Below are 26,774 nucleotides of genomic sequence, written 5' to 3' on the forward strand. Positions count from 1 at the left end.
TAGGAAGAAAATAGTACAAATAAAACAAGAAATTTTGATATGGTATTGATTTCTTCCAGTTTCTCAGGCGAATCAATTTATTGCAATTTAGTTTGCAAAATTATTCACAACCGGAATGGACACCAAGAACAACATTGAAGACATCTAGTCCAAGCATTATAGAGAAATGCTTACAGAAATTATTACCTGGACAAAAAAAATATGACCGTATAGAAAATTAAATTTTAAATTGAGTTTCTTGTTCTTTAAACTCGATCAAATATGGCGAACATGGTTAAAAAAAATCGCAAAGTTGAAAAAAACGGTTTTTCTAAAATAACTAAAAAAATATAGCACGGATTGAAAAATTTTAAATGAGAAAGTTGTAGGTTTTAAAAAGATCTATCGACTGATTTTTTGAAAGTATCGATTGCTTTGTTACTTTTCGAGATATATCGAAAAAACCGTTAAAAATCTTCTCTTTTCTCTTCTTCTATAACTCGTTTACATTTACGTGCCCATATTTGCTATTTACTGCAAGCATAGCCCGCGGCAAGCCAAAAAAGTACATTTTTGAAAAATTTAAAAATATTAATTATTTTTCGAGATATATCGATTTTTTGAAAAAAAGGCGCTCTCGAAAATTGGCTAGATCTTCTCAGCGGATAGCCCTACAGTAACGATTTTCGGTTTATTTTCTTCGTAAAGAGTTATATTATCATGCTGTTAAAAAATGTTGACGATTTTATTAATTTTAAGGATCAAAAAATGACTTTGAATAAGTTGCACTTTTTTGGGTATGTTTTTTTCAAATTACTATTTCAATTTTTATTTTATGAAAATGACTTTTAAAGAAAGAAAACTAAACATTTACGGGTCTATTTTGCTTCTAAGGCGAAAATGCTATAATATTCGTGTTTAGCTACCCCAGATTAAGTACAAAAAAATAATAAAAATTGAAATAGTTATTTGAAAAAAACATACCCAAAAAAAGTGCAACATTTTCAGTCATTTTTTGATCCTTAAAATTAATAAAATCGTCAACATTTTTTAACAGCATGATAATATAACTCTTTACGAAGAAAATAAACCGAAAATCGTTACTGTAGGGCTATCCGCTGAGAAGATCTAGCCAATTTTCGAGAGCGCCTTTTTTTCAAAAAATCGATATATCTCGAAAAATAATTAATATTTTTAAATTTTTCAAAAATGTACTTTTTTGGCTTGCCGCGGGCTATGCTTGCAGTAAATAGCAAATATGGGCACGTAAATGTAAACGAGTTATAGAAGAAGAGAAAAGAGAAGATTTTTAACGGTTTTTTCGATATATCTCGAAAAGTAACAAAGCAATCGATACTTTCAAAAAATCAGTCGATAGATCTTTTTAAAACCTACAACTTTCTCATTTAAAATTTTTCAATCCGTGCTATATTTTTTTAGTTATTTTAGAAAAACCGTTTTTTTCAACTTTGCGATTTTTTTTAACCATGTTCGCCATATTGGATCGAGTTTAAACAACAAGAAACTCAATTTAAAATTTAATTTTCTATACGGTCACATTTTTTTTGTCCAGGTAATAATTTCTGCAAATTTAACATTAATCCGTGACAGAATGCTTGGACTAATCTGCAAATGTGACAAGCTAAGGAACTAATCTAATATAACAAAAACGTAAAAGCCACAACTGTAACGAAGAACTCTTATTGGGCATATCAAAGTCAGACATCAATATTTTTTTTAAAACTTCTAATATAGTACCTACAGGGTAGGAAAGTACCGATGGTCTATCTGAAGTTACGTGAGAGCGATAAAGTAAGCCATATAAATCCATGCGATAGAGAAGAATGGCTATAATGAAGGCGTCTCTTAGTCACCGCCCGTTTCGCCCTTCCATAAATAAGATCCACTTCTTATTTGTGGAAGGGCGAAATGGGCGTTGACTATTAGACGCCTTCATTATAGCCATCCTTGTCTATCACACGGATTTCTATGGCTTACTTTATCGCTCTCACGTAACTTCTGATAGACCATCGGTACTTTCCTACACTGTATATTAAACAACAAGTTTAGAAAAGCAAAGTTTTACCAAACGAATATAGCTTGTGAGTACGAGCGAACGCAACGAGCGAGTAACTTAAAAGCTGACCAAGATTTTTACAAAAATGTCATATTTTTGTTACAATAAATATATGTTGTTAATAAAATTCGATTTTCTCAAAAAGGTACAAGATATCGACTGATATACGGTACACCGAAATGAACATTATCATGAGTTACTTTGAATGCCCTTTCATTGTCGTCATGGTAACGACTTAGAAGTTATGATTGGGATTTGTATTTCAAACTTCTTTCTTTGAAGGCGAATAATTCCACAACGAAGCGCGATAGCAAAATATTTTTGATCTCCCTTGTGTACCCCTTCATTTTTGACATGACCTTTCCGGACACCCTGTATATAACAATGTTTCCAATATTTAAATAAACAATTTTCTGTCAAACTTTTTTATTAACAGTGACATTACTATACTATAGTACAGTGACATTTCAATGTGGTAAAATGCCACTTTAGTAAACGATTCTGAATTTAGTAAAATAGCATATTATCAGTCAAAATACAAAAAAAAAAAGATTTTAAACAAAAACCTTGTAAATATCTTCTCTATATTATGATACTTTTTGCTACAAACCCTTAACCCTTAATTGATTGTTTGGTGTCAGGATTTATATGATTAATTGTTTATATTTACCATAGACCTAGTAAACTAGTTTATAAGGTCTATGGTATTTACACAGATCGCAAAATATCCAAATAAATAGAGAAACAAAATTACATAATAATTGTCATTTTGACAATTTTAAATGTAATTGTAAATAAGTAACTGTAATTAAATGAATATAATTGTAAATAAATAACTGTAAAATAAATAAATGTAAATGTAAGAGTTGTCATTTTCAAAATTTTAAATGTAAAGGATGGCAGTTAATATTGAAAACGATTTCTTTTAACTCCAGTCTAAGTCAATGTTCTTATGTTAGAAAGGTAGGTATTATCACATTTTTAACTCGGTACGTTCTGTTTTAAACAAATAGAATGCAATTCAAGACAAGGTATTTTGTTATATGAACAATTATAGATAAAACCTTTTTAGAGGCTATTTAAAACTAATTTTGGAAGCAAACTATCTACACATTTGTGTTAAAAAAATGCATATCTACAAAGTGTTGCATACCTAAATACAAAATTATCCAAAAGTTGTTTGAAACATCCGAAGCATGCGATTTTATACAAAATATGTATTCTAACTGCATAACTTAGGTAAAAAAAAACATTAATTTGCATAATTTGCTGCTAACACTATCTGACTGCATATCTTTTAAGTTTTATGATTATGTATTTGCATTTAAGTATATACACATAAGTCACCGTTATAAGATAGGCATATCGTTTAGAAAAAGATATAACTTGAACATATTTATCTATGAATTAAATGATATTTTAAAAATGATAACTGTAATAGACTATTGCGGAGGAGCTCTGTGGTGCATGAAAACCATATCTTGTAAAGCAATTTCATCTGTGAAAAGGGTGCAATAACACAGGTTACAAAGTAGTATATAAAACATCCATTTCACGTACAATGTCGGGAGTACTGCGGCTTGGGTAATACAATAGATAAAAAACAAATGATGTTCAAGTCCACATGTTTACTCCGTAGATGTCCATTAACAACTAATAGAGCGAGATCTCCTGGACGTTTCCCGATTGTTCAGTCTGTCTGGCCTGTGTTGAATAACCAGTTTCAAAAGTCTCTTTTAGAGCGTTCTCGTAGATCCAGTTTTAAAGCTACAAAGTTAACTAGTATCGCACTAGACGCGGTTTATTTTTGGATTTCAATCGGTTTGATTTACTCGGTTCATCTATTCGAAAGTTATATGAGCTACAAGCAGAGCGATCATTTCCTGATTTCGTTACATCTCAATTTTTGTAATGAAACGCTTTTGCACAAACGATTTTACAGACGACAAACTATTTATTTTAGGGATATGTGGTGGATTATCGTACCCATCCTCGTCCTCCCCATGACGTCGCACGGGAGGATGGAATGTTCCAAAAGAGAGTACGACAAATGCATCAGGATAGCGGATCCTTTGGTGAAAGAGCCGCATTTGGTTTTTCCGGATAATTTGGACGACATAGACCAGGTGTGCAGGACGTGGAACCAATTCGTGGACTGTCTAAAGACGTATACAGACGCCTGCTTCACTCCTCAGCAAAGGAAGCAGTTCAACAGGGCGGTGGAGAGTCCGATCGAGAGCGTTCATCAGATGTGCATGCAACCCAGTTACCAAAGAGGTGAATGTAATAAAATGTCGATTCGCTGTTCATTCTTTGACACGACATTTCCAGATTTAACTATCAATTTTGTGAACGTACAAGACAGTAAACGTACAAGTCACGCAATTTGTATTTTTGGTTTATTACTTTTTCGATAGAATTTCATTGTTCTGTTTACCTACTTAGAAACTCATTAATTATAGCATTTGTTATCACTGTAGTTTACAAATTAATTTAGGTACACATTTTTCTTTGGTATGACAATTTATCAATATTTCAGTATTGCCAAATAAAATCCGTCAAATATTTTCCCTTCAATAAATTATATTTATACATTTGCATATTCCAAATAAGAACTACTTATCTGCAAATAAATTTTAAACAAAAATTGACGAAGAAGTAATGTCGAAATACTCGAAATAGTCTGAATAGTGGAAAAAACATCATTTGATGTTAACGACATCTTTTACGGATATTAACCGACCTTTTCCAACTAATGTTTCTGTCTCTTGAGTTTTTTTTTGTAGACGAATAAAAGTTGAAAAACTGTGACAAATTATAAGAAGTCAAGAGCGATTTATACCAGTTGTCTCTTGAAAAAAGCAGAAAGCTGTAACTCCTGCATTTTTACTTTTTCAAGTACCTATATTGAGTCTCGAGTAATAAACATCTCATTTTTTAAAAGATCTTGTTTTTTTTTCGTCTCCATATAAAAAGAGTTACTCTTCAAAAATGTGTCATAACATTAAATAGCTGATACACTGTGTATTACACATCTTTTATAACATGTAAGCTATAGCGTCCATATTTTTTATTATACTTATTTTCTTCAGAATACCTTCAACACGCCAGTTGTATAAAAAACACGATAATACAAAGATCACACTGTGGCCTTCAATACAACCTTTTGGTGGATCAGGTAGACCAAGGAGACATAACTTCTAAATCTACTTTATGTTGGTAAGTCAAGTGTACATCACCCAAGCAATATACAGGGTGGCCAAATGAAAACGAAACAGAGCCATTTTCAGGAACTGCGTCAAGATTGTAGAAAAACGCTCAAACCCGTCGATTTTAGATTAAAGGGGGACATTCTTTGCTGGTATTTTTGACTCCGCCACTTTCACCCCCACGCACGAGTAAGCATCACCCCAAAATATTTAAATGGCATTGGGGGTTGAGTAATATTTATTTTGAAAGCTCTTACAATTCTCTTTACAGCAGACTTTAAATTTTATAATTCCGCCCAATACTTTGAAAAAAATTTACATTTTAAAATTTAAATTATGTTTAGTTGCTTACTTACTTACGCCCGCTTCCATACAAGAACAATAATTTTGTTCGAAACGTTCGCGCACATTCCGAAGCATTTCCGGAGTGATGGCATTCGTCGACGATTCTTTGACTCAAATCTTCCAGCGGCGCTGGCTGTGTTTTATAGATTTTACTTTTTAGGTATCCCCACAAAAAGAAATCAACAGGCGATAAATTCGGTAATCGTGGAAGCCACTCAATGCTGCCCAATCCAATTCCGTAGAAAACGTTGGTCCAAATGCTGACGGACAATTAACGCATAATGCAGAGCAGTACAGTCCTGTTGAAAAATCAAATGATGTTCATCAAACTCTGGAACATTTTCAATAATATCAGTCAAGGCAGGATCAATAGCGTCTTCCAGTAATTGCAAATACATTTGGCCAGTCAAATTACCAGGTAGAAAAAAAGGACCCACCAGCCGGTCACCGAAAATTCCAGCCCATACATTTAATTTTTCCGGTTGCTGTGTATGCACCTCGTGAAAAACTCTTGGATTTGAATCGGGCCAATAGCGGCAATTGTGACGATTTACCGTCCCGTTCAAGAAAAAACTGCGTTCATCAGAAAAACAGATGTTAAAAAGGAACTGTAGATCGTTCCCTGCTCGCTCACTCATTATTTCGAAAAATTGCAAACGGCGGGCATAAACATCCTCATGAAGTTCCTGGACTAAATGTATTTTGTATGGATGAAATTTATTCTTCTTCAAAATGGTTTGTATGCTAGTTCGATTGATCCCACACATAGATGACAGCTGCCTCGTACTAAATGTAGGATGAAGATGAACTTGTCCCAAAACTGCAACCTCACTAGCTTCATTAACTATAGGTTTTCCAATTTCTCGTTTTTTATTGGCTACGTTCCCTGTCTCTTGAAATTTGTTTACTAACTCTAGAACATACTTCCTCATGACATGTCGATCTTGATGTTGTTCATTAAATAGCTGAGCTGTTCTATTCGCATCTTTATTGTTCATAAAGTAAAGCGAAAGATATCTACCCTTTCCGCAATGGAATAAACCATAGTGTTTAATTTTCAAAAACACAATTAAATAAACTACCAACTAACGCTTCCAAATAATACTAGAAAATAATTTGGAATCCACTAATTTTACGTTCATTGTATGTGTATAGCATTCATTTCTGTTTTTTACAATTGTGTTTTTTTACGAAAGCGATAACAAATCGCCAAACGCCAATGTAACGCAAAAAGTACTCAATTTATACCATTAGCGTACTTAACTCGAATGACTAACATTTTTACCGTTACTAATTGTTTGTACATAAGTTTCAACTTTAAAATTTAAAGTCTGTTGTAAAGAGAATTGCAAGAGCTTTCAAAAGAAATATTACTCAACCCCCAATGCCATTTAAATATTTTGGAGTGATGCTTACCCTTGCTTGGGGGTGAAAGCGACGGAGTCAAAAATACCAGCGAAGAATGTCCCCCTTTAATCTAAAATCGACGGGTCTGAGCGTTTTTACACAATCTTAACGCAATTCCTGAAAATGGTTCTGTTTTGTTTTCAATTCGCCACCCTGTATATTAATATTATACGTAGTTTAATAGCAATTACTCAATTAGTTTGCATAGTTGATATAAATTCATTTAATGAACACTTCTGGGGTTTCTATTTCTAACCGATCAATGTATATTCTAGTTCCCACGACAGATTCAAACAATGTATTCAACGTGAAACGAGGAGAATATGTGACAGAGGTATTTCTGATGGACCTGCCAATCGATTTGCTACTCAAATAATAGACAAGGCTTTAAGTTTCTTGCAGGATCAATGTTATAATTACATGTGAGTATTATTTTGTCATTCCCAGTCACTTCTAATTGTATGAAACACAAAATGTACAAAAAGAAGGTAAAAGCATACGTCAAAAATATACTGGGTGTCCTAAATTATATACACCAAAATTTAATTCATGATATAACATAAAACTATGAAATTTCAAATTTTAATTTCCAGACCTAATTCTGGAGACTGCGCAGTCCCAACCGCAGACTCATTGCCCTACGCCGACCGAACCGACCCTCTGATGATATCCACCTCCTCCAGCGAGGTGTACCCCTGGAGCACCATCCAGCAAGAAGCGGTCCAGAAAGAAATTTTACCAGACAGAGTTACTCCACCGAAACCGCCCACCCCGTCTTCGTGGCTACCATCATCAGTGGCACCTTCCAGCGGGAGGATTCCCTCCACGGACGCTTCTTCTACGCAGATTTTGGGGTCGCGAACAAGACCGGCCTCCTACGGAAGAGCTAGCAGTTGGTCGTCTGAAAATACCCCTTCCGTAGGTGGGAATACCGTGCAGATGTATCCGGAACTGCCTTCGACGCCGTCCACCAGGTCCGACTGGGCTACGGTGAGGGCGTGGAACGTCGGAGGGCAAGCCCCAGGTATACAAAGTAAGTAAAACGTAACTAAATCTTACTGGGTATAAACTAATTATCGCTTGCAGGTGGAACGACCAGAAATTTTGAAACCAGCAATAGTTATCCTTACGAGTCGACCTCGTCAACAAGTGGTGTCTCTGAGAGTACGACGTGGTATCCAGCGGCAGGCAACCAACTAAGCAATGAAGTAGAAGAACCTAATCAGCTTGGTCTACAGAAACCAAGACATAATAATGCCGTGACGATATCAGCAACAGCACTACCTTTATTGATATCATTAACACACGTTTTGGTAGCTGTTCGTAATTTTTAAGTATAAATAAATTTTGGAATCTTCATATAAAGCAATATATTATAGATGTTAAAATATTTTTTTATTTATTATTTTTACACTGAAAATGTGATTGATTTTATTATTTGAACATTTTATCTCTGTAATATGCGCACTAGTCAGAATAATACAATAATAGTCAATAATGTTATTTAATTATTGTAAATGTATGAATGTGCTTATATATATTTTAAAAATAGTTTTATTTAATAAAATATTAAAATTTTATTTTGTTTTATTCCCGTTTAATTTATCAGTTTAATTTTTTTATTAAAAATTGTAATCATTATTTTTAATTTTCAAATTTTCGCGCGTTAAAAGTTAGCCTATTTCTGATGTTCCATTGGTCTATGGGATCAAGTGTGATATACTACATTTATTTAGTGCTCATTAGATTAAGAAAAGTGAAATATATGTAGAGATTACTAAATAAACCGTTATTTACTATTACAATATAATTACCGTTAGGCATGAAGCTCTTGGGCTCAAAAACACCCTTTAAAGACTAAAAGTTAAAGCATAAGAAAGGAACACTGCAAATGCATGCCTATCTACACCTGCGAGCATATTACTACTCGTATATGATCGAAGATCTACACTTATTGATTCTAGTAAACGAAAACTCCTACCGTTTCTCATCGAATACGCCCATGGAGAAAGCAGAAAGACAAACAAATAAAACAAAATATAACTAGCAGACGGCAGATGCGGGTACCAACATACAACATAAAACATAAGTGCGTACGATAAAAAGAGCACAAAAACGAGTTCGCCAATTGCTTCACCAGCTGACTTGATTAGTTGCCATGTAACATTTTAATGAAGTAACATTTCCTAAATTATATGCGAATAACATTACAAATAGTACGGATATATTACAAGTGCACGCACTTACCTAATATTACACAAAAATTAGGTAAGCCCCCTTAAATTTCAAGTAATGTCTCTGGTTAATTTCTACGCATATTTACAGTTATGTCAATACGAAATTAAATAGTTTTAGGCGATTTATGTAACACGGAGGACCTAGTTACTTTTCCAAACACAAATTATGTTTCTTTCTTGGTATCTGGATAAAAACGGATATTTTTTACGTTTCAGATTAGCTTTGACCTTTGTTCTTTTTATTTATCATTTCAAAATTGACAGTGAAAATTATATCCCGCTGATTTTCTAGTTTTCTTCGCGCTGTGGTGTGGGAAGGCCACCCAAAATGTCTCACTACAGTGACGCCGAAGACTCTATTAAAGACATCCAAGACTTCGAGATCGGTTTGAGAAAAAGAAAACTATGGGATCCTGAGAGCGAAAGTATTACTTCGGAGATAAAAGATCTACTCGATGAAGATGTTAATTCTTTGGTAAGTCAGACCCTTCTTATAAAATAGTAATTTAAACTGTTATGCAGTTAAGTTTTATTAGCAACATACGTATTTGCACGACTTAATTGTCTAATATGTTAAATCCTTCATTCACAGTACTTATATCATCAAGTAAGACTTATAATGTTCATAACAGGTTATGCATAGGGTTGATAATAATTTTATTTGTCACATGCTATTTAGGAATAATAACCAAGGTATATATGGTATAAAAAATTTTAGTGTTACCTTTTCTTGTCACTGATGATAAATTTTGACAGCTATCATCATAATATTTTTTCTGTAATATTTAGCTTAAAATATAAATACAGGTACAAAAATGTGCTATGCAGTTTCAAAGGTATTATGAATTATGAGTTTTTAAGTTAACTTGCGGTTGAAGGTACAAGATTTCCAATTACAATATTCTAAAGTTTCATCAACGTGGTGTTAGTTTTAAAATTAATTTTCTATTCTTTGACCTTTGCTGAACCTTTTCTGTATTCATATACTTGTGTTTTGGTCTACTCTGTTTACAATTCTAAACTTTCTTTTTCTTATCATCCCCATATATTATTAACATAACAATTAAGTTTCTCTGAATAATAATGTAAAGTTAAAAGTCATTAAGAAAGTGTGATTAAACAGGGTCACCAGGAAGAACACAGACATTTAAAGCAATAAGGAAGAATTTTGGAACTAGTCTTTAAAGCTACCTAAATTAATGATTATTTTTGAGAGGTAAAAGTCTAATTATTAGAACTTGCTTTATCAGGGGTTATTAAACTTTACATATATTTTTTTAATACAAAATCAATGCGATGTTAATGCATCATAACCTCAGTAAGTAATTAATTTGGTTGTAAATTGTTTTCCAGTTTGAATTGGCATTACGACATCGTTTCAATAAAAGCATCCAGCAATGTATATTTAGATATCCCCGCCAAGGTTAAACAGTGACATTTAATTAAAGAATTATATGTAACATTATTAACTTATTATAGCAATCATCAACCATACTACAAATCAATGTGCTGTGCTTGCAGTAAAATAATCTACAATTTGCTAGTTAGGTATAAAAGTTAATATTTGCAAATATTCAATGAGAACTATTGGGATAACATTTTAAATAAATATTTTTTTTACATTCCACAATTTTTTGGTGATTTGGAACCAAATTTGACAATAACTGTGTAATGTGTATTAATCCCATAACATATATGCCAAATTTGCGTGAAAGAATATTTTTTCAATAATTTTTTTATTTTTTTATTTGTAACTGTCTAATATCTAATCAGAAATCTAAATAGAGAGTTCATCTGGTTTTCGGTTTAACGGTAGCAAATAATAGATGTATTACTATTTCATTGTTTTTGGTCACAATCTATTTTTATCCTATCATTAATTTATCATTATCAATTATAGTAATTGTCTGAGGTAAGAATATTTTGGACCCTTTGTAATTCACCGGTTCTCAGTATAATTCTAAAATGAAAAGATAAAATGTTCGTATTTGCCTATCAGTTTGATTTGATTCATTTCATTAAAAAGATATGGTAACTATGTGTTATATAAAATCCCATTGAAAATAAAGAGATTATTCGATGGCAACGTATGGAAATTGGCTTTATGAATGTGTTGGTATTTACTGATATGATAAGTCATGTGATGAGATGGTTTGTTTTCAAAATTACCTCAGGTTTTATCCATGCTTTATACATGTTTCTGATAACCTCTTGTATCATCAAAATAAGTGAAAACATCAGACAAAGAAATTTAAAGAATGTATCGATCAAACCCCAAATAATAAAAGTTTATTATAGAAATTTATCTCTATCATTGTGTTGTAGTAATATTAGGCCAGTCAATAGAACAATAAATCAGTAATTTTGTGACAAAAATACTAGTAGCAAAGGGACTGTGCCATCAAGACAGTTTGTAGAAATATGTTTATGTTCCCTTCTCCAATAATTTACCATTAATTAATTTTTTATAAACATATACAAAAAAAAATACATTTTTTGAAGTTTTTTGCTTATAAAACCTAAACCAAAGAAGCAATCTGAATGGTATAGGGAGACAATTTGTAGAGAATCGAAATACGAATAAAACGAGAAGTCGATCGATTGGATTGTATAATTAGAAATGAAGAAAATCCGGAAAAATCGGAAAATTTTACGTTTCTTTTTTAAATTTATTACTCCGTCATTTTTTAAGTTGTAGAGATAACCCTGTGCACAAAAGTAGTGAATTATATGTACTTAAAGTGTGCACAAAGCAGGCGCTGTGGGACCATTAGTTTTGGAACAATTGCAATTTGAATTTCTTGGTGCACTGTTTTGCAAAACTTTTGGATGTGTTGCAGTTTTTCAGCCGGATTCTAAAAGTAGAGGTACAAAACGTATATTCCAATTTTCCTATAAAATGATGCGAAATAGGGGAAAAATTCCTCCAAACATTCTCAAAAATGACCAAGAGCGCGTACGCTATCGAGTAGTGGGGAAGATCGAGGGATATATTACAGGTATACAATTGTGAATATTGTTAGTAATAGTATAGTTTAATATTATTGTAAGTGGTTATACATAATAAATAATACCAGTGTCATGGAATGTACAAACGACACCAATGTAGCAGAAGCATATATTCAATCTGGCAATAGGTAAATATTATTGCAAAATCTTTCGTTTGAATATACATATGAAGGGTATAGGAATAAAACGAGGAATGTCATAAACATTTTCGAGAAAAACAACTTTTTATTGTTTTGTTCATAAACAACTTATAAAATGTAATAAAATTTCCGTAACAGTATACAAGCACACCTAAATATGTATTCTTTGGAACAGAAAAGTACATTTTGTAAGAAAACTCAAATTCACGTTTGATGTCAAGATTTCGCGTAAATGTCAAAAAGTGCAGGAACAAAACAAGGAATGTCCACAAGTTTCACATCATAGTGATTCCGTGTATTCTTACCACTCTGTCAGTGTGCATGCTTAAGTTCAGTGCACGCTCGGTCGTTTTTGAGCATGTTTGGAGGGATTTTTCACCTATTTCACATCATTTTATCGGAAAATTAGAATATACGTTTTGTAATATTATACTTCTACTTTTAAAATACGGCTAAAAAATTAAATTCGGACCACCTCCAACGCATTCAAAAATTTTGTAAAATAGTGCACCAAAAAATTTAAATTGCAATTGTGCCAAAACTAATGGTCCGATAGCGCCTGCTTTGTGCACACTTAAAGTGCAAATAATTCACTACTTTTGTGCACAGGGTAATGAATTTAAAAAAAACGATAAATTTTCCGATTTTTCCGGGTTTTCTTCATTTCTAATTATCCGATCGACCTCTCATATTTCGATTCTCTACAAATTGTTTCTTTATAGCATTCAGATTGCTTAGGTTTTATAAGCAAAAAACTAAAAAAATGGGTTTTTTTACATAAAAATGTTTCTAAAAAATTAGTTAATGGTAAATTGGAGTAGGAAACATTACAGGGTTCATAGTTCAAAAGTAATATAGAATTCCCTGACTTTTCCAGGTTTTCCCTGACCCTGAAAAAAAATCCAGGTTACTTGTTCATTTTTGCATACTAATTGATGTTTATGCATTAAACTTTTTCCAGATGGACTCCATAATTTTTTTTATAACCAAAGAACTTCTTATAAAGATTTCAAAACCACAAACAGTTTTTTCTTTCAAGAACCCAGGGCCTGCTTTCACAAAATTTCCAGTAGCAAACGTCAAATTCCCTGACTTTCTTGAATACTTTTAAAATTCTCTGACTATTCCCTGCTTTTTATGAAGAATAATGAATTCCCTGACTTATCCCGGTATTCCCGGTTTTCCAGGCCCCTACAAACTGCTTCTGTATAAGCATATATTTACAAACTGTCTTTTATATGATGGCACACTCGGTTTGCTACTAGTATTTTTGTCACAAACAAAATCTCTATTGATTGGTCTATATCCGATTGTGTGGGTTATTAACACAAAGAGTAGTTTTTCTAAAGATTAGTTAGTTAGTTTGTTATCATCATGACAAATAAAAGTGAAGGTCGAAGAATGTTTACAACAAAGAAAGTCTACAATCTTATGTTACATGTTTTCTTTTCTGAAATATAAATAAAAAATTGCAATCTACATAAATTGTTTGTTGGAAAACATGTACCTTATCTGTAATTGAAAGTGCATATTGATTACATCTAGAAAAATTATTCTCTTCCAATATATCCCACACATGCCCACAGTGATAAATAATAATTAGAATCTTAGAAAAACACATATTTTTGTTTGTTAGAATTGTATAATAATTTATAACAGTTATAGGCACGTCCTACGGCAATATATGTGTATATTGGACCAGGAGGAGGGAGACTCAATTTTTTATATAGTGTGTCTCAATAAAATACAAACATATTCTATATATGCATTCCAAAGTAAACAGGATTAGAAAAAATAGGTATTTTTAGTGAGGCCATCTTTTGGCAATTATGTGTCAGAAAGGTTGATTCTTCGTTAAAATTTCTTGACATTTGGACAAATAAAAGTGGATTTATTGTGTCTAAAGTGAAACTTAATTTTCAACATTGTGACTGGTGACGAAACGTGGTGCAAATCGCTAAATTGAATCGGAAGTGGACTATTTTTATTAAAATAAATCGGTTTTGTCAAAAAAACTATTGTTCTTATTTTTAAAAAAGTCCTGTTTACTTTGGAACATACCTTATATGGGGTGTTTCAGGAGGAATAGTCAATACTTCAGTTTGTTATAGTATCATTCATTTTGAATAAAATAGTTAATATGCAAATGTTTTCAAATCTCAATGGTTATTGAGGTACAGCAATTTTAATGTCGATTGCGTCGAGTGCAAAGCAGATAAATTATCGAGTAGGCCCTCACCAAATAATTGACATTTAGCATTGATTTGTGAACGTGTGTATGTGTGAAATTTATTTGAAATGTCACACGTATGGTGTTTTGGTATGGGTTTTGCAATGGAAGAGCACCTGCTGCTCATAGAGAATATCGAAGACGATTTTCTAACCAGCGTTACTAGATTCAAGAGCATTTATTCAAACATTTGACACATTACGAAATACGGGCTTTGTTCCAAGTATTCATTTTCATTCTGAATGTGCAGTTGAACAAAATGTGAATGAAGTAGAAAATTATTATTATAACAAGATTAAAGCGACGCTTGGAAAAACTGCATAGCACATACGCAACGTTTTCATTAGAACAGCGAAGTGTGCGGAGTTTAGCGGAAGAACTTTTGACCCATATCTTTAATCTTTAAAAATCAAAATGCTATTTTGTATATCAAATATTGGTTAGTAAAATTAATAAAAAGATATTCGTTTGTGCTTTATTTCCACTGGCTGTATCTCAGTAACCATTGAGACTTGGATAGATTCATATGAACTGTTTGGTTCAAAATAAACGATATTATAACATACTAAAGTACTCTATTCGTCGTGAAACACCCAGTGTATTAATAAAGAATTCTCATTATTGTGGTTTTATGAACTGGATGCTTATTGAGGGAGCTGTTCCTATAGAAGCATATTTTATATGAAAAATAAAATATTTTTAAAATTTAATAGTTGAACTATCTAAGGTTTAGTGCATAACTACAATTTTATGTCTGACTATTTTCTGGTATAATAATGAAAGATGAACAAAAAGTAACACTAAATAACCTAACAGACATTTTTAAATCTTTCTTCTCTACAAAATAACATGCTTTATTTCCTATATCTGTGGTTTTAAATGTAACAAATTAATTGTAAAAGTTTATGTTAAAATTTCGTATAAATTAACTTTTTCAATAATCATTTTAAGCATACTAAATAGAATATTCTAATTTCCAATAATGCATCGTTATTGTTTATGATTCTAACAATGTTTAAAACTTGTAACTTTGAATTTACATTGATTTTATCAACATTTAAATGCAAACATTGTAATTTCTATTTTTGTTAGGTGGAGGAGGACTGCGTTGGCTGTCCCTTGCCTTCCACACCTGAAGATGAGAACATCTTGGATTCTGAGATGAGTGATGTTCTTAAAGCTGCTGTTTTAGGTACAGGTAGAGTAGGTTAGATTTTCATGTTTCTTTTTCTCATCTTTTTTGGTGTGTCATCAGGTAGTATCATGCACTTTTGTTTTTTGTTTCAAGAAGGCCTCATTACATTTCATTTAAACTTTGCTATGGGTACTGGCTAAATATGATATTATCATAGTATTTGAATAGCCCAATTTAATTTAAAAGGAATTCTCGTATATAAATTTTTTCATTTATTATCACCGAGTATTTTTGTGTGCATTTATTTTTATTGCTATTTGTAAAGATATCTTAAATCCTATAATTAAAATGTATTATTGATTAAATTATCACTAATTGATAAAATAGAATCAGGTTTCTTTTTCAACTATTTGGTGAGTTGTCTGTGCATCAAATCACATTTTTATTAGTTTTCAAATAATGTTTGTCTGTCTTAATCATGAGCAGAGGTAATATATTATTTTCGTATATCTTTACACTCGTGTTGCTGAACTCGGAGGTTAATTTTGCAATCTTATTTGATTTTCTTATCAGGAATCATATATTTCAAGGTATTCGGGGAACATATTTCAAATTCACACCTGGTTATTTGTCGATATGTGACAGGTGTAAAAGTCATTAGAAAACAGTCATTCTATAATTTTCATATCACTTCAGTAAATTTTGATAGATTCAAATATTTTATACAGGGTGTAGCAAAATGTGTGGCCAAAGTTAAATAGTGGGTCATCACAACAAATAAATAAATATTTCGACATATGGGGTGTTAAAATAAAAAAATTATGTTTTAAAATGGCTGAAATACAGGGGGCATGGTACAGGCTTTTTGATTTTTGACCGTTAGACATTTTAAATTTAATTCATTATTATAGGATAAAGCACTAAAAGCAGTTTTGTTCTTACGGGATTTTACAATGGAGTTTTCTTAATTTTACCATCTCTTGATAGTAAAAGATGCAGACACAATATCAGACAATAGCGGAAAGATAAGATGGTACCGGGTTAGTATATACATATGCCTACCAACTATAGTTCTTAGAATTAAGGCAAATGACTTGGAATTATGTAATGGTTTTGTTGCACCCTTACCTGTCCTTATTTTTTCTGATTGGCCAACTATGTATAGTGCCTTCATAAACGATTAAAAGTCACATGACCAATTATTAAAACAAGAAGATCACGATTACATTAAAACACAACATTCTGTTTCACCGGTTGATGATTGGTGTGATTTTTCACGAGATTTGATTCAACAAATTAGCGATCGCATTATCTCGAGTTTAGACGTAACGGTTTGTCATTGTTCGTTGTAAACGAATCATTAATATTGGTGAAGCTAAGATTTGTGTTAATATATTAAATAACGGACACATCTATATACTGCACATTTTAGGATTCCCTGGTGTCCGTTATTAGAAGATTATACCATACTACAAGTAACAAAATCACTTTATGCATGAATGAAATAGGTATTATGTTAATTGAAAATTTTTTAATTATACAGGGTGATTCAGAAATGGTGACCAAAAATGAAACCTCATATTCTTTGGTGAACTTTAAGGGGAGTCTTTCGTATAAAGTCTTTATCTAGGTCGCTTCGTTAAAAAGATACAGAGTGTTAAACTTATAAAAATGTTAAAATTTTTTAAAATAATTTAAAAACTGTAGGTGAATTAATTTGAAATTTGGCACATGTATGTATGTAAACATTGTTCCAAATCTGAGGCCTTTTCCTAAAATTTAGAAGCTCCAGTGGCGAAGATACAGGGTATCGGTGGAATATTTTTCTAAATAAAATACTACGCCACTGCTTTATGGTAACAATCACGATATTCTCGGATTCGTCTTTCAATTTTTAAAAAATTGTGTACTGCTCTTTTATGTTTTTCGAAAAAAGCCTGATTTTTGAGTAAAACTTAAAAAACAAATTGAAAACACCAGACCTAAACCCATTGGATTCATTTTTGTGGAGTGCTGTTAAATGGCTGGTATACAGTGAAGAAATTAATGCACTTGAGCAGTTAAAAGAAAGAATAAATAATGCTTTTCATCAAATTCAAGCAACAATAAATTGCGAACAAATTACATTTCCGTTACTAAAAAGATGTCGCGCCTGTGTTCGTGCAAATGTATTTTTTAGTATTTTTTATCCTTTACACCTTTTTAACAAAGCGTCTTAGATAAAAACTTTATATGAGAAAGACCCCTTAAAATTCACCAAAGAATACGAGGTTTCATTTTTGGTCACCGCTTGTGAATCACCCTGTATATTTGCGACTTGAAATAAACCATATATTTACATTAATGTTACATATCTGAAAAATGAAGTTTTCTAGAACACCATTTGTATTGAACTTTTTTGATGTAGAAACCAAGATAAAAATTTATCCAAGCATTTTTGTTACGCGATCCATAGCTTCGATGTACATATTTAGCATTTTTCTAAATTCTAGACTAAAATTTAAGATATGATGTACATTTATTATTAATATACTTTTTATTGCTTTTCTACGCTTTCAAGTTTTGAAAACTACATATATACTACAAAAAAACAAATTAAAAGATAAAGGTTATCAGTTCTAGAGATCAAACATTTGTCAAATTTGTTTACATAAAAACATCAAATAAACCTACACTTGTACTGATTGAACACCGTTATAATACTGAATGTTTCTCTTCCCCCAAAATGAAGCAAACCTACCCCGATTTGCAGGTGATGAATTGGACATATCGGCGCTGGCGCACAATGCCGCCAGCCAAGCCGAACACGTTGTCCGGAAGATGATCCAGGCCGGGTGGTCGGTGTGCCACTTCAGGAATCTGCCGGCTTGGCTCCAGGACAACGACTTTCTAGTGTTCGGCCATCGGCCGCCCCTACCCAGCTTCAGGGCGTGCTTCAAGAGCATCTTCAGGTTGCACACGGAGACGGCCAACATTTGGACGCACTTGCTGGGCTGCGTCGCTTTCATAGGTGAGTTTTCTCGTATTTTTGTACACAAAAAAATAGAGAATGATAAATTGCAAAAAAATAATTTTTTTTCTTAATAGACCATGCGCATATCGTATTTTATTTCGGATATAAATAGCAACAAAAATGATTTAAAAAAAAATTTGCCAAAAAAAAAATGTATTGCAATTGGGAATAGGTAAGTTTTCGAAGATACTAAATATGTTCCTGTTTTTAGTTTTTGGTCATCTGCTAAAAATAACTTTCCCAATGACATTTTATGGCATGATTTTTTGTTATGGTTGTTTTTCTTCTCTGAAAAAATATTTCAAAATTTTTTTTTTTCATCAATTTAAAAGTTATTTGCGGTAAAAATGTGAGAAATCCTCAAAAAAATTTCTTTTCCCATTTTAATCATGGTTATGAAGTGTTTAAGCTCAAAAAACGTGACCCTTTAATTTTTCTTAAAAGTTTGTTTCAAACAGAGAAATGGTTCTTCTGGGTATATCGTACTGTAAAAGTCAAGCTTAACATTAGTCATTTCATAAATACTTCTAGTTTAGCCATCAATTTTCTAAAAACCATAAATTACCTTTTTTTCCTGTTTTTTAAAATTCGTGTAGATGGAAAAAAAAATATTTTCCTAAAAGTTGCGGCAGCATGTTATAGGAAATTTATTCCAGTTATCGAAACTGCCCTTCAATTCTCTGTACGACCATTTGTCGCCGAGATATCGACGATTGAAGACAAAAGGAAAGGATCCTTTTCCATTAAAAGTCCCATATTTCGATGAAAAATGGTCGTATCGAAATTTAAAAAAAAGGAAATTGAAGCTGACTAAACAAGCTATCTTGTCTATGCAAATTGCAAAATTTTTTTGTTGCGCTATTTTTTAGAATTGCATGATAACTAGAATCTTAGAGCTTCAAAATGCTTTTTTTTAATTCCCGATACAACCATTTTTCACCTAAATACAGTTTGTCAAAAATCACGGAAAAATTTCAGAAATTCTTTTAACCCTTTAATTTTTTCCATTAGTGTATTATAACAAAATTTCATTTTTTCAATATAAAAAAGATGGAAATGCACCGTTGTTTGAGAAAAATTCAGTTAATTGACCGAAGATCAACAAGCTTTTATTCCTCAATGTACAAGATGTTTCGAAATGAATGGGTCATATTTCAAGGATAGTTTTCTTGGATGATAATAAACGATTTTAATTGTTAATGTAACAATTAATTGTTACATTGGTAGAATTTTGCTTCTTCAAAGAGTTAGAGGCCTTCACAGAAATAAAATAAAGACATTGTTCTGAAGGGTTGTAACTTTTTAAAAAAGTGTAATTGTAATTGTAGGTAACATCATCTAAATTGTTTTATTTTCATCCCAAAGTCAAGTATGGGACATTCGTTTCCAGATATCGTGTACGTTGAGAAATAGAAGTTGGCACTCGATTGCGTTTTGCTCAAAAACAATGCATTTCCAGCAGTTTCAACAAAGGTACCTACTTTTGTTCGCTAGCTGAAAATGACGCCATCTAGACATTATATCCTGCTCCAAACTGAATATTTTCATTCCAGATTTCAAGAAAGAATAAATGTAAGTTTGGGTAAATTCCAGTATTTAAATTTTGTGAGGTTTTATTTGGATCATTTATCTACGAATTGGATATTAACTTGAAACAAACATGTTAAATCCTATCATTCCTGCCCTTTTTATATTTATGACATTTTAACTTTATTTAACTTAATTTTCCAATGATTTCATAAAAACTGTAAATCTTACAGTTTATGGTGACACCGACGAATGGACCTCTTGTAATATATGTGATGCAATGACCTAACCTCAAAATATTTATCACAACTACAAACACTGATCTGTTTAGCATCTTCAGAAACTTGTCTTTTGCGAATATTAAAAATTTTAAAAAGTCATTTTTGGCACCCAACATCAAAAATAAAAAGCGATAAGATCCTAAGAAAAAATCATATTTTTTGATGTTCTATCTTCCCCCAAAATTTTTGTATGTCCATTTCTAGATCACATCGAATGTTAAAAGTAAAGGTACTTCATTGCATACACCGTGTTTCATTTTCCTGGAGCCACTCATATCTCGCATTTTAAATTGAATGCTTTTGAGATTTTAGTATGAAATAATTAATTTCAAACAAATAAACATTTATTTTACTCCGCAGGTATTGCCATATACTTCCTCATGAGGCCCGTCATAGAGATCGAGCTCCAAGAGAAGATCGTCTTCGGCGCCTTCTTCGCCGGCGCCATCATCTGCCTGGGGTGCTCCTTCATGTTCCACACCGTCAACTGCCACTCGCAATTCATAGGCAAGCTATTCTCGAAACTCGACTACTGCGGGATCGCCTTACTCATCATGGGATCCTTCGTGCCGTGGCTCTATTACGGTTTCTATTGCCACTTCCGACCCAAGGTGGTGTACCTCTCGGTGGTCTGCGCCCTGGGCGTCACCAGCATAATGGTGAGCCTGTGGGACAAGTTCTCGGAATCGGGATGGAGGCCCTTCAGGGCGGCGGTATTCATGACGTTTGGCTTGAGCGGCATAGTCCCGGCGATCCACTACGGTATTGTCGAGGGGTGGTTCAACTACGTCAGCCAGAAGTACCTGGGCTGGCTGGTACTCATGGGGTTGCTGTACATAGTGGGCGCCCTGTTCTACGCGCTGAGGGTGCCCGAGAGGTGGTTCCCGGGCAAGTTCGATATTTGGCTGCACTCCCACCAGATTTTCCACGTTTTCGTGCTGGGCGGGGCCCTCGTGCACTACCACGGGATCTCCGAGATGGCCATGCATAGGGTCACGATCGGGCAGTGCGAGATGCCCGACTCGCCCCTGTATTAACGAAAAAGGGAACCAAAGAATCAATTAGTTTTTTTATTTATTGAGAAAAATTTTAGTTTTACACGCGCCTCGCTGGTGTTGGACTTTTTAGAGAGTCGGCGATTACGAAAGGAATTGTTTTTATTATACCCTATTTTGTTGTGGTTTTAGATTTTTATTTAAATTTCGCAAATTGTAATTTGGAAAGGAAGGTTTACATCTTTTTTTTTGATTAATATATTTTTATCAACTATATAAATTTTTTTTCAAATATACAGCGTGTCCCAAAATTATTGCAATAAAATTTGGTCGTAGATTCTTAAGACAGATTTAGGGGCCCCGTATTTTTTATTTTTGCCAAGTGGCCCCCTCTTTCAGAGTTATAGTCCCTTGACATCCGCCCCCCAAAAAAAAGGCTTTTTTATATCAGAACCCTGTTGTACGAGAGTAACTAAATTTGGTATACAGGGGTTTTATGACGTGGAATCTTATGGTGCTACGCTTTTTGGCGGAGAACCCCCTAAAGACACTTTTTCGTGGGCCCCCTTGTCTTTGGAACCAAAAAAATTTGATTGCATATTTGAATTTCTCAAAAATTATTAGTTCGCTAGAAAGCTATTGAATTTACAAACTTTTATGTTTCTTGATATTTTTTTCATAAAAATGCAACGTTTTTAAGAAAAATGGCGAATCACAATATGCATTTGATCAGATTTTGACATTTTTCTCAGAAATATTGCGTCTTACGGAAAAAATATCAAGAAAAAAAAGTTTCTAAATTTAATGGCTTTCTAGCAGAATAATAATTTTTAGGAAATTGAAATATGCGACCAAATTTTTTTGCCTCCAAAGACAAAGGGGGCCCACGAAAAATTGTCTTAAGGGGGTTCCCCGCCAAAAAGTGTAGCACTGTCAGATTCCACACGTCATAAAACTGCTGTGTACCAAATTTAGCGATTTTCGTACAACAGGGTTCTGAGATATAAAAAAGACTATTCTTAGGGGCGGATTTCGGGGGGCTGCAACTGCGAAAAAGGGGGCCAATTGGCAAAAATAAAAAATATGGGTCCCCTAAATTTGTCTTAAGAATCTGTGACTAAATTTTGTTGCATTAATTTTGGGACACCCTGTATGTCCAAGACGAGGATGTTTTATTGCGGTGATATTGAAAACGGCAAAGGATACAGGTTAGCTCGATTAAAAAAACAATTGGTGGAAACAGATCTTGGATTTATTTTTTTGATTAAAGCTCGAATAAAGGAAACATTTCTTCATGGCAACTTTTTGTGTATTTTGTATTTTCTTACACGAGCGTCAGTTTTATTGTTCGATGTTTCGGTTTCGAATTACCATCAATTTAATTTTTTAAGTACAATTTTTCTATTTTTTATTTCCTGTTAATTGATTGATTACGCTTCGGACACATTGTATCCATCATCAAGAGATTTTTAAGTATGGTTCTTTATTATATAGAAAAGACAATTAAATTGTATTTTACTATGGTTCGTTCGTTATTTGAAAAAAGGTAAACTTTATGAAGCCATAGAAACAATAAAACAAAAAAATTGCAACAATAAATTAAGTATCCACAATAAATTAAACTGTTTGATTTTGGAAAATTAATAATTTTTTTAAACTTTTTTTTATATTTTGAAAATTTTTTTTATGAAGATGGCTGAAACATCCAAAACATAATGAAATTGCCAGACATCAGTGAATACAAAATTAAAAATATGTATTTAACCCTTTCGCTGCGCAATACGTTTGGACGTAGCTACCGCTCCATGTGCGAAAGTTTACCGCAGTTACTTATATTTTTAGATTATGTTGTGTTAAATTAAATTAAAATATGTTTAAAGGTTTCAAAATAATTGTAATAGTTTAGTTATTAATATTTTATTATAAAGCACCCATCACTACGCTCCTCAATCAAACTCGTCGCCGCTATCGCTCCTCGCTAAAATTTCTTTGTCAATTTTCTAGATATTTTTATGATTTTATTTTAAATAAAACGGCTGTTCTAAATAGAAACTGAAAAAGGGATGAACAATCTTGGCATTATTACCAGTATCTCCTTCCATAAAAATAATTGCCACAATCGCTATAAGCTCCGCCCGCAAAAATTCCCTATACAAATTGCAACAACCGAGTCACTAATGCGCATGGTTGGGAAAATATACGATTTGAGCAGCCTGATCCAATTTAACTATTCAAGCGAATTAATTCGTCAGGAGCAGTTTGAGTCCTATAAATTTTTAGCGAATAAACTCATCTGGAGCAGTGAAAGGGTTAAATAAATCAAATTGTTTAAAGGTTTCAAAATAATTGTGACAGTTTAGTTATTAATATTTTATTATAAAGCATCCATCACTACGCTCATCAATCAAACTCGTCGTCGCTATCGCTCCTCGCTAAAATTTCTTTGTCAATTTTCTAGATATTTTTACGATTTTATTTTAAATAAAATACAATATATCGACAGCTATACTAAATAGAACCTGGAAAAGAGATGAACAATCTTGGCATTACTACCAGTACCTCCTTCCATAAAAATAATTGCCACAATCGCTATAAGCTCCGCCCGCAAACGAATTGCAACAACCGAGTCACTAATGCGCGTGGTTGCGAGTATATACGGTTTCAGCAGCATGATCCAATTTAACTATTCAAGCGAATTTGTCTGGAGCAGCGAGTCCTATAAATTTTTAGCGAATAAACTCGTCTGGAGCAGTGAGAGGGTTAGATAAATTAAATTGATGATGGTCAATTAAAATTGAAACTCCGGATAACAAAACTGAAATTTCCCTGAGAAAATGCAGGAAAATTTGCTGTGGAGAAATGTTTTTCTTTTCGTTCCAGTTCTGGTAATAACATCGGAAGAAAACGAAACAGAAAACCGAAAAACCGTTTTCAAAATATTTCCGAACTGAAACTAAAAGATATATCCGAGAAGTGTTTGCGCCATTCCAAAGGTACCCTGATGGTATAGCTTTTTTTCTAATTTGTGCCACCCTGTATCTATAACGATTTTGATATCATTGTCAGAAGCAGTGTATGAAATAAAATTTCATTTTCTTGAAATACGCAAATTCATTTGTAAGAATTTTGATCATGCTCGACGATCTTTTAACATTTATTTTTCTCTCTAGAAGTCCAAGATGTTGATTGAACTGAGATACTTAATGTTTTCGAATTAAAATTTTTCGGTGAATATTAAAGATGCATTTCAATCTTTAATATTAAATGAATTAGGTTGTTATGTATTGTAATAAGTGTCAATAATAAGATTATATCACTAAAAAAATGGAGCATGAATAATAACGGTTGTCATCTCCTCGTAAATTCTAAATATTGTTGTATTATGAGGTGTTCTTTCAAACTTTTTATTGCAGTTAATCTTTTACATCTTTGTACCTTTTTTTAAATTATATTTTACATTTTTCTTGTTTCGGTCATGCAGAATGCCTCTTGGCAAATATGTTTTTTCAGCGATATTTCGAATAAGGCGAATCATCTTCCCATTTTGAGTAAATCTTAACGGTAAATAAGGCGATACAAAATTTAGGTGTGCTTCTGAGATAAAATTCTAAAAATATTCACGTGAGGACGATGATGATCCTGTAACTATCATTACTATAAAAGAAAAAAATAAAATAAAAATATATTTTGCTATTATTACGAGAACTTTTTAAAGGGTACAATTTAAAACAAATACAACATACATTCATGAATATATGTAGTGAATACTTTCGTCTCTCCGTTGGATTTTCTTTCTATAATAATAAACGGGTAGTTAAAATAATGAAATAAAATGGAAATAGATAATGGAATTTCCTTTTTTCCGGTAATCTATCATGTAAATTTCTTTGGTTTCTCTCATGGAATTAGAACCTCTAGATTTTAGTTTCCTGTTGTGATATTTGGGTACATTTTCGTATGTCCTATCTCTATATATATTTATTGTAATGGCTTTATTGTAGATATATCTGTTTTAAATTATAAAATTTAATGTTAAGAAATAAATATATGAAGTAAAGCCGGCTGTATCATTTCTAATAATTTTTTAACTTAATATCACAGGCACGGGGTACCTCCAAGACATGCATTTGCATCAACCGCTTCAGGTGTCGAAAAACGACCTCGAAATTTACTTTTGATGTGCGGGAATAAAGAATGTCATGGGTGCCAAATCAGGGCTGTACGGCGGACGACCCATCAATTTGATTTTTTCATAACTCAAAAAATCTTGTTTGAGCCGATGTGTGAGGCTCGCATTGTCCTGGTGGAAAATGATGGGTCTTCGGTGGTTGGTTTCCCTTACTTTTGCGAAGACTTCTGGCAAACAAATGGTTGTGTAAAGATTCAGAATTAACCGTTCCACTAATGGTGTCCGCATTTTTCGAAAAAAACGTGACCATTTAGAACAATTTTTGATGGATTTTGGAAGACCCGTCCAGTTGACTGCTGTTTATGGAACTTTGCGAAAGGGAGGGAAGTCAGTTGTCAGGTGGCAGCACAAGGATCGTCCATTCCCAAAATACAAAAGTCGACCCTCGTACAGAGTTTTCTACATATACAGGGTGTTCTCAAAGTTGAGTCATTTATTCACACAGCTGGTAGAGCCCGTAAAAAAGTCGATTTATCAAAAATCGTTTATACAGGGTGTCCGCAAATATCACCAACAACGTTTAACTGCATATTCACGACGATAAATATGATCTACGAAAAAAAGTTAAATAAAATCTTTTTGGTTTTTGAGTTACAGGCATTCAAAGTTGTCACAAATAAAACTAATTTCTATCACGCACGCTCGCTATGGGACCTATAGCGTAGGGGGTTATATGCACGGAAAGTGCCAGATAGTACAACGGCATGATGTTATAACAGGAGAAAACTATCAGCCAGTATATCGATTTGACTGAAATTTTAAGAAATAATACAAATTTTAATACGAAGATTTTTAGTTTTTATTGTTAAATCCTACTCATGGGGTGTATACTTTTTGATCAAAAAATTCTATTATATTCAGGTTTTTCAGGTAAATTTAAAATATTTTCCAGTTTGAGAAGACAAGCTCTATCAATTTACACTTTTTTAATCATTTTCTAACTTTTTACATTCTAATTTAAAAAAAAATTAATTACATTGACCACCAAATAAGTGGTCATT

The 26,774-nt window shown here is 32.6% G+C and overlaps 2 protein-coding genes across 7 annotated transcripts in view; both read left to right on the forward strand.

Moving 5' to 3' along the window:
* The window catches only part of LOC108904399, a 46,109-nt gene extending 37,657 nt beyond the window's left edge, over positions 1-8,452 (forward strand). The window contains exons 2-6 of the mRNA XM_018706933.1: positions 4,020-4,333; positions 5,149-5,275; positions 7,293-7,439; positions 7,611-8,050; positions 8,104-8,452. Of these exons, the coding sequence (XP_018562449.1) occupies positions 4,024-4,333; positions 5,149-5,275; positions 7,293-7,439; positions 7,611-8,050; positions 8,104-8,351 (1,272 nt within the window). The 5' untranslated portion in view covers positions 4,020-4,023 and the 3' untranslated portion in view covers positions 8,352-8,452. The remainder of the gene's footprint in view (positions 1-4,019; positions 4,334-5,148; positions 5,276-7,292; positions 7,440-7,610; positions 8,051-8,103) is intronic.
* A 671-nt stretch (positions 8,453-9,123) lies between these two features.
* LOC108904400 (adiponectin receptor protein) lies at positions 9,124-21,769 on the forward strand. 6 transcript variants are annotated; one of them, XM_018706947.1, is made up of 5 exons: positions 9,124-9,285; positions 9,547-9,729; positions 15,726-15,831; positions 18,500-18,778; positions 20,950-21,769. In XM_018706947.1, exons 2-5 carry the CDS (start codon positions 9,583-9,585, stop codon positions 21,624-21,626), a joined length of 1,209 nt encoding a protein of 402 aa, XP_018562463.1. In that variant the 5' UTR covers positions 9,124-9,285; positions 9,547-9,582; the 3' UTR covers positions 21,627-21,769. The 6 variants fall into 6 exon arrangements, with proteins under 6 accessions (XP_018562463.1, XP_018562480.1, XP_018562472.1 ...); XM_018706964.1 differs by having other exon boundaries at positions 18,521-18,778; XM_018706956.1 differs by having other exon boundaries at positions 15,726-15,825.
* The last annotated feature ends 5,005 nt before the right edge of the window (positions 21,770-26,774 follow it).

Source organism: Anoplophora glabripennis, unplaced genomic scaffold, assembly GCF_000390285.2.
Source record: "Anoplophora glabripennis isolate ALB-LARVAE unplaced genomic scaffold, Agla_2.0 scaffold13, whole genome shotgun sequence".
Lineage (NCBI taxonomy): Eukaryota > Metazoa > Arthropoda > Insecta > Coleoptera > Cerambycidae > Anoplophora > Anoplophora glabripennis.

Coding starts and splice junctions, on each gene's coding strand:
- LOC108904400 (XM_018706947.1), top strand. CDS start 9,583: ATGTCTCACTACAGTGACGCCGAAGACTCTATTAAAGACATCCAAGAC. Junction 9,730..15,725: donor ATGAAGATGTTAATTCTTTG/GTAAGTCAGACC, acceptor TATTTTTGTTAG/GTGGAGGAGGACTGCGTTGG. Junction 15,832..18,499: donor AGCTGCTGTTTTAGGTACAG/GTAGAGTAGGTT, acceptor CCCAAAATGAAG/CAAACCTACCCCGATTTGCA.